Source organism: Nelumbo nucifera, chromosome 1 (assembly GCF_055504915.1).
Source record: "Nelumbo nucifera cultivar China Antique chromosome 1, China Antique-T2T, whole genome shotgun sequence".
In the NCBI taxonomy this organism is placed as follows: domain Eukaryota; kingdom Viridiplantae; phylum Streptophyta; class Magnoliopsida; order Proteales; family Nelumbonaceae; genus Nelumbo; species Nelumbo nucifera.
This window is the reverse complement of record NC_142649.1, coordinates 120,383,863-120,391,443: the sequence shown is the minus strand read 5'-3', so window position 1 is coordinate 120,391,443 and position 7,581 is coordinate 120,383,863. Positions and strand designations below refer to the sequence as shown.

The 7,581-nt window shown below is 40.4% G+C and overlaps 1 protein-coding gene across 1 annotated transcript; it reads left to right on the top strand.

Moving 5' to 3' along the window:
* The first annotated feature begins 2,256 nt into the window (after positions 1-2,256).
* Positions 2,257-6,569, top strand: LOC104588138 (D-3-phosphoglycerate dehydrogenase 3, chloroplastic). Its single transcript, XM_010245958.3, has 5 exons — positions 2,257-2,918; positions 4,268-4,644; positions 4,737-4,847; positions 4,972-5,067; positions 5,714-6,569. Exons 1-5 carry the CDS (start codon positions 2,375-2,377, stop codon positions 6,383-6,385), a joined length of 1,800 nt encoding a protein of 599 aa, XP_010244260.1. The 5' UTR covers positions 2,257-2,374; the 3' UTR covers positions 6,386-6,569.
* Positions 6,570-7,581: the final 1,012 nt, after the last annotated feature.

Here is a 7,581-nt window from a genome sequence, read left to right as displayed (position 1 = left end):
GGATCCATTGGGCTCTCTTGACTTGTGTGTTGCACAAGAGATATTTTGTTCCGCTGGCATTAAAGTGTTAACTATTTACAGTGTGTTGATAATGATGAATGTCATCACTTACTATGTATTTGGTTATGTGGGTGTTTATGGATGGATCGTTTATTTGTATTTTTTTTATTTTAAATGTTTTTTATTGTTTGGTTGGTTATTATTTTAATTGTTTTTATTTTTTATTGTAGGTTAATTCTCATTAAAGTGTGTCACATCATTATTTGGTTTTAAGTATGGTTTTTAAAACCGGACCGAAAAAATCGGGAACCGTGTTACCTGATTGGTTCTGTTTTTCCCCAAAATCGTTGATTTTGGTCAGCAAACCGCTAAACCGGCTGGTTAATCATTCAAACCGTTCGAATGGTTTTGACCGTTTTTCAAATTTTTAGTTTTTTCTTTTATTTTTTTTTGTTGGAACGGGCCGACCGTTTGGGTCGAACGCTTGGATCGTTCGAACCGTTAACCAGACCCCTAACCGGTTCGGTTTTAAAAACTATGGTTTCAAGAAACGTTAGGGTATTGAGGAAAGTAAGAATTTGACGTTTCTTCAAATACCCCATGCACAAAAAATAAAGTGTTTTATTATTGTACAATTTATTTAATAAAAGGTGAAATCAAACAGTTATTTCATTTCATATGCAATAAACACCAATGCTTTATGTGATGCTGATGTTGTGGTGTTTTTTAAATAAAGGTTTACGAAAACTAAACACAACTGTAATTTGACTTGTTGCTATTTAGGTCATGTTTAGCAAAAAAACTAGGTCGGTAGTAGTATGAGAATTATTTTTGAGACAATTGCTAAATTTTTTGGAAGCCAAAAAGATAAAGTTTCATTCATAAAATACTCAAATTACAATTACTGATTGATGATAACTATACATTGCTAGCCACATTTAATTTGGGGGTTAAGAGCATAAAGCAACATGAATTTACCGGACAAAATACTGGGTAGTTCCAATTAATTGAAGAATGAAATCTATTTGGAATGATTAATGAAGGAGAATATGTAATACTCTCCTGAACGAGAGAGTAACCAAGAGTTAAGTAAGAGAGAGACTAAGAGTAGAAATGTAGAATAATAGAATAGAACACTTTAAAAAAAAAAAAATTTATGTGCTCTGTTTTTTCATTACTAAAAAAAAGGAAGGAAACAAATAATGCATATTATATGTGAATTATATCCATACCACTCCAATGAGGTGTGCGCTTGTCGCGTAACCAGTGACGCAAACAAGATGGATTTAATCTGAACTAAAATGGATATTATTTGTAACCCATACGGCCATACTTGAACAACAAGAGATCGCCAACGCCATGCCCCCTAACTCCAGCTCAAGCTTGGACATTTTCATAATCAGTCCGTCCACCATCATCATCTATGGCGTGGGTGGGGTGGGACCCAATAAAATGCATCCAATACCGGATTAACTCTTATTAAAGCTCTTGCTTTCCTTTTTCCTACCCGGTATATCCATCCATTTGATTCTGGCCCGGCCCACTTCAAAGATCCATAAAATGCTAAGACTCGTTCTCATCATTTCATTACCAATGCCAAGTGCTAATTGCTAAACGCATTGGAGTTGGACCTAATACGCTTGAGGTTTGACCCGCATAGCGCATCCATTAGTTGGTGTTGGTGCGGTGATTCTCAAACTCATCTTTCATCGCCTTGATGAAGGTTGAAGTCTCAATCCGAAACAACGATTCCTTTGCCTTCAAATCCGCATGTAAGAACGCGACATAAGGAATACGGCTGTCTCTTTCTTGAAAACTCCCAACCTCCGAACTCGGATCTGCTCTCCCACTCCTACCCACACGACACTACAATCGTGCATAGGGAGATGCTCCCAATGCACGGCTGTAGCGTAGGGTGAGTAGGTGTGGGAGCGGTCCTGTGGAGATCAGAATGAAGCATCAGTTCCGGATTCCCAAGTCCCAACAACCACATGTGGGCCCCAAATTGGGATACGAAGACATTAGACATATTTCCATCAGTCACACTTTCTCCGGTCTCTGCTTTGGATTTGGGTCGCTGATTCTGGAATATCGTCTGGACTCTGGACTCTGGACTCTGGAGCATTTGGACTAGGGCTCTCTATTTTAGTTATTTATATTTTTGTCCCTCCACCGAAACTTGGTTGCTTAGAAGGCCAGTAAATCACAATAATATCTAACTAATAATAAAAACTTCCAAGCTAAGAAGCTAAGAGAGACACCTATTTATATAGAGCAGAGTCCCTGTGTAGTCGTATACCTTCCCTCTCTCTCACTCACTCACTCACCTACTCTATCTCTCTCCCTCTCTGCCGCCAAGATCCAAGAAGCAGCAATGGCCGCCAGTGCTTCATACAACCTTCTTTCTACTCCCTCCTTAAAGAAACAGATCTCTTCTTCCTCTCTTTCATGGAGACTTCCCCTTTCCTCCACCTTCCGCGTTTCCATCGCGGCTCCGCGACCGAAGCGCGCTGCCACCTTCATTGTGCTGGCAATGGACGCCAAGCCTACGGTTCTGGTGGCCGAGAAGCTAGGACAGGCTGGTCTTGAACTCTTGAAGGGCTTCGCTAACGTTGACTGCTCTTATAACTTGAGCCAGGAAGAGCTCTGCACCAAGATCTCACTCTGTGACGCTTTAATCGTCAGGAGCGGCACCAAAGTCACACGGGAAGTGTTCGAATCGTCCGGTGGTCGTCTCAAAGTGGTTGGCCGCGCTGGTGTTGGCATCGACAACGTCGATCTGTCGGCTGCGACTGAGCACGGGTGTCTTGTCGTTAATGCTCCCACCGCTAATACTGTTGCTGCCGCCGAGCACGGAATTGCTCTCATCGCCGCTATGTCTCGTAACATTGCTCAGGCTGATGCATCTGTCAAAGCCGGTCCGTATATCTTCTTCCACTATATTAAAACTTTATAATTCGAGTCTTTTATTTTGTTTCAGTCATTTCTTCGAGCAGTTTTTATTCTTTCTTTCAACAACCTGCCCTTGTGCATTTCACTAAGTAGTGTGTCCTCACGCTTGATCAGACAGAAAAGTTCTATGATCTGTTCACCACTATTTCGATACTTTGATTCATAAAATTTGTTTAATATCAAGTAACTTTTTAATATTTTTAGAAAGATTTTGCACATTGCTTGGCTGCTGATCTTTCCAAGTAAGCTGGAATTGGATTTCAGATCGGAGTAGTTATTACGGTTTGAATTTATCTGGTTTTCTTCCTTTTTAGTTAAGATGGTATGTAATATATATGTGGGCTAAGAATTTACTAAGGACATTGAAATGTGATTTTAGATATAATTCTTGATCGATTACGGTTTATAAAATATTCTATTGTTGTTTGTTATTAAGCAATTCTTTTTTTCACTAGAAAGGATGACTATGGAACTCTACATAGTGAGTGGTGCCACAATGGAATTAGGGGAACATAACATGATGGGGGAGGGGGGGTGGGGGCAGAGTAGGTTGGATGCAAGAAATCATTCATTCAATATCTAAGGTGGCGGAAGTTCTACCAATCAATCAGACTGGCATGTATAAATTATAGAAACTGGAATTTAAAGGGAAAAGTACGGAAACACACGATGCAGAATTCTGAATTCCAGCCTCCCCTACAACTAGTCCTCTCCCCCTATAAACCACATCCTGCCCGTGAATTTGGCATCAATTCACGGTCAGGATGCATTCCCCCTGTACTTTGGGCCTAGTAAATTCTGATCTGAGCTGATTGGTACTTCTCCCGAATTTAAAAGCTGGATGAATGTATCAAAGAAAAGATGAAGAAACGTACACACATGGCTGGGCCAAATATTCTACTCTGATGGGTTATTCATGGCAGCAACAAAGGGAAATCTAACCGTATGCTATAATTGATTTCTTTTTAACTCTTAACATTTTCGCCAATAAGATTGTGGTTTGGATCTGTACTGGTTTCAAGCCATGCTATAGACCAATGGGAAGAACAGGTGCAGTTTGCAGCCTATCTGGCAATTGAGTGAACTTGCTTATATTTTCTTCATGTCCATATGATTATCGAGTTTTCATTGAACTTCAATGCCTTGCAGTTATACATGTGAAATTTCTGGATCATATGTTTCCATGAAGTAATCCATAAAGTAATTCACCCGATTAGCTCTGATGATGATTTCAAATACTCTAATGAATAATGGTCTTTAGCTTAAAGTATTAGATTTAAATACCAATACCTGAATGTTATTTTGGTGACTCTAGGCAAGTGGCAGCGAAACAAGTATGTTGGTGTTTCACTCGTTGGAAAGACACTTGCTGTGATGGGGTTTGGAAAAGTTGGGTCGGAAGTTGCTAGGCGTGCCAAAGGGCTGGGCATGCATGTAATTGCACATGACCCATATGCCCCTGCAGACCGTGCCCGTGCAATAGGTGTGGAGTTGGTGTCTTTTGATCAAGCCATATCAACTGCAGATTTCATCTCATTACACATGCCTCTTACTCCTGCAACATCAAAAATTCTCAATGATGAATCCTTTGCAAAGATGAAGAAAGGTGTTCGCATTGTTAATGTTGCTCGTGGTGGTGTAATTGATGAAGAAGCTCTTGTGAGGGCACTGGATGCTGGGGTTGTTGCTCAGGTTATTCTCAATCATTTCTCAAAACCCATACTTTTCCTTATTTGTTAAACTATAGATAGAATAGTAAGTAACTTCTCTATTGTTTGATGTAGGCGGCGCTTGATGTCTTTACAGAAGAGCCACCTCCAAAAGACAGCAAACTGGTGCTACATGAAAATGTTACCGTTACTCCCCATCTTGGTGCCAGCACTGTGGAAGCTCAGGTGTGGTCAAATTTCAGATGTGGCATCTAGTGTCGTGCTTCATTCATTTCTTTTGCAAAGTCATTTTTAAGCTTCATTCATTTCTTTTGCAAAGTCATTTTTAACACTTGGATGCAATGTTCAGGAAGGAGTGGCCATTGAAATAGCTGAAGCTGTTGTTGGGGCCTTAAAGGGAGAGCTTGCAGCTACTGCTGTAAATGCACCCATGGTTCCAGCTGAGGTATCCTTTCCAAATACCTACATGTTACTAGTACTCCTTTATTTCATTTTGAAATCTCTAATGGAATAACCCTATTCTTTTTACTACCTTGAATTGGCTAATCCTAGTTTTTGACACCCTCATTTATAACTTTCTTTGAAGGTGGAAAACCTGCAAAATGTCCACATGATTTTCTTCATAAGTTGGACTTCATATTTTTGTCCTTGGTCCTGTTTCAAAATGTCCAGTCCTCTTGGTATCTTATATTCAGATGGAACTTGGGTGGTATTACCCTGTACGTGTACAGTTATGGGATGAACCATCTGATTAGTCTGATGTGTACGGTTATGCTACAAGGATGGCAGAACCTATCTTAGCTTTGGCTACTGGTTTAGGACTTTGAATCTCGGGGATTGCTAGCTGTATTGAAGCTCTTCTGTCAGAGATAGAAGATTCCTATACAGCAGTTTCTGGCCCTTCAATGCTCAATCGTGAAGCATTATTTGTTATATTGCATTTGATCCTCATCCGTGTGGGAAGTTCTAATCCAACAATTACCTCATATAGGATCCGGACGACTTGAAGATATAGCTTTCACTTCATGATTGTTGTGTTATGCGGAGCATGGATCTGAACAATGTCTTTTTTTTTTTTTTTCTTACCACAGGTCCTATCAGAACTTGCACCATTTGTTATACTGGCAGAGAAGCTTGGTAGACTGGCTGTGCAATTGGTAGCAGGTGGAAGTGGTGTTAAATCAGTCAAGGTCACATATGCTTCTTCTAGAGCTCCGGATGATCTGGACACTAGACTAATTCGTGCCATGATCACCAAAGGTCTTATCGAGCCCATATCCAGTGTATTTGTGAACTTGGTAAATGCTGATTTCACTGCCAAGCAAAGAGGATTGAGGATTACTGAGGAGCGAATCCTGCTGGATGGTTCACCTGAAAACCCGCTTGAATTCATCCAGGTTAAAATTGCCAATGTAGAATCAAAATTTGCCAGTGCCATATCGGATTCAGGGGAGATTACAGTTGAGGGAAGGGTAAAGGATGGGATACCCCACTTGACAAAAGTAGGATCGTTTGATGTGGATGTGAGCTTGGAAGGTAGCATTATCCTTTGTAGGCAAGTTGATCAGCCGGGTATGATTGGAAGGGTCGGTAGCGTCTTGGGTGGGGAGAACGTGAATGTGAGCTTCATGAGTGTTGGGAGGATTGCTCCAAGAACGCATGCAGTTATGGCAATTGGTGTGGATGAGGAACCCAACAAGGAGGCGCTAAAGAAAATTGGGGATATACCTGCCATTGAAGAGTTTGTTTTCCTCAAGCTGTAGTGGTGTCGTTATGAATCGAGTTCTTAAGGCCAATTTTCGTAGTAATCGCAAACATGTTTGGAGATAAGAGTATGTTTTTGTAATGCCTAAACCCAAGCCTTATCTTTTGTCGAGTGCATGGTTGTAAAAATACTTGATGGAGCTGGTTGTTGCCTTCTTAAGTGAATTTTTCATTGAGTATCAATGACTTTCTCTTCTTATCTGTTGACTGACTTGATGTAAAATTTATGCTCAATCGGACAGCTACGTGGTGGAACCCATTAGAACGTCTATATTCACATAATTATTACTCTACCTCAGCCATTTTTCTCGAATAGAACGTCTCGAGTTTTTGTTTTTTGTTTTTTGCACAATAGAACGTCTTGAGCTGAGGGCGCTATGTAAAATTACTCTACGGATCAGGTTACAATTTTGAAAAGCACAGATAGATTGGATGATTAGGATTAGGATATGCATGGATTTTTGTTTTGCTTTATTTCCTACCTTTTCCTTCAAACTAAATATAGCCTAAATGCAAACCAAAGCAACACAGTCAAATATAGACTCCATCAACACCCTGACAACAGATTCAATACAACGTGACCGACAAACCCTAAAGACTTCTAACTAACTACAAGGAATTTAAATCGAACAGCAAAAGCTTTAGACATCTAACAAGGAAAAGCATTGTCGAAACAGAACTGAGTCGAGAAGCCGACTTGGGCAATTTCTTGAGCTGCAGCATTTGAGCATCTTGGGGAGCACTGGAACCTGACAGCCCTTCCTTCTGCTAATTTTCAAATATCCTAGGTCAAATAGATAATAATTTAGGAGCACAAGCAAAGCTTGGATCGATTTAACTGTCAATAAGATGAGCGTTATCACTTTCTACAGTCACATCATAAATCTCCAACGTTGCAGCAGCCTTCAAAGCTTCACAAACCGCAACCACTTGGCGAAAGACAGCATCACCTCACAGTCTCTCATCAACAAACCAAAGACAGCCTTGTTGGAATCAAGAAAACCACCGTCAACATTAATCTTCAGCGATCTTTCCTCAAATGACAACCAAAAAGATTTCTTTGGCAGTAGCATCTTCATTTTGGGATGATCTCAACAGCAAGGTTTGATATCTCTCCAGTTGTAACATGTAGGGGCTGTTCATAAGAAGGTCCAATCCGACTAAACCAATCAATCCGGACCGATCCAATTCACGT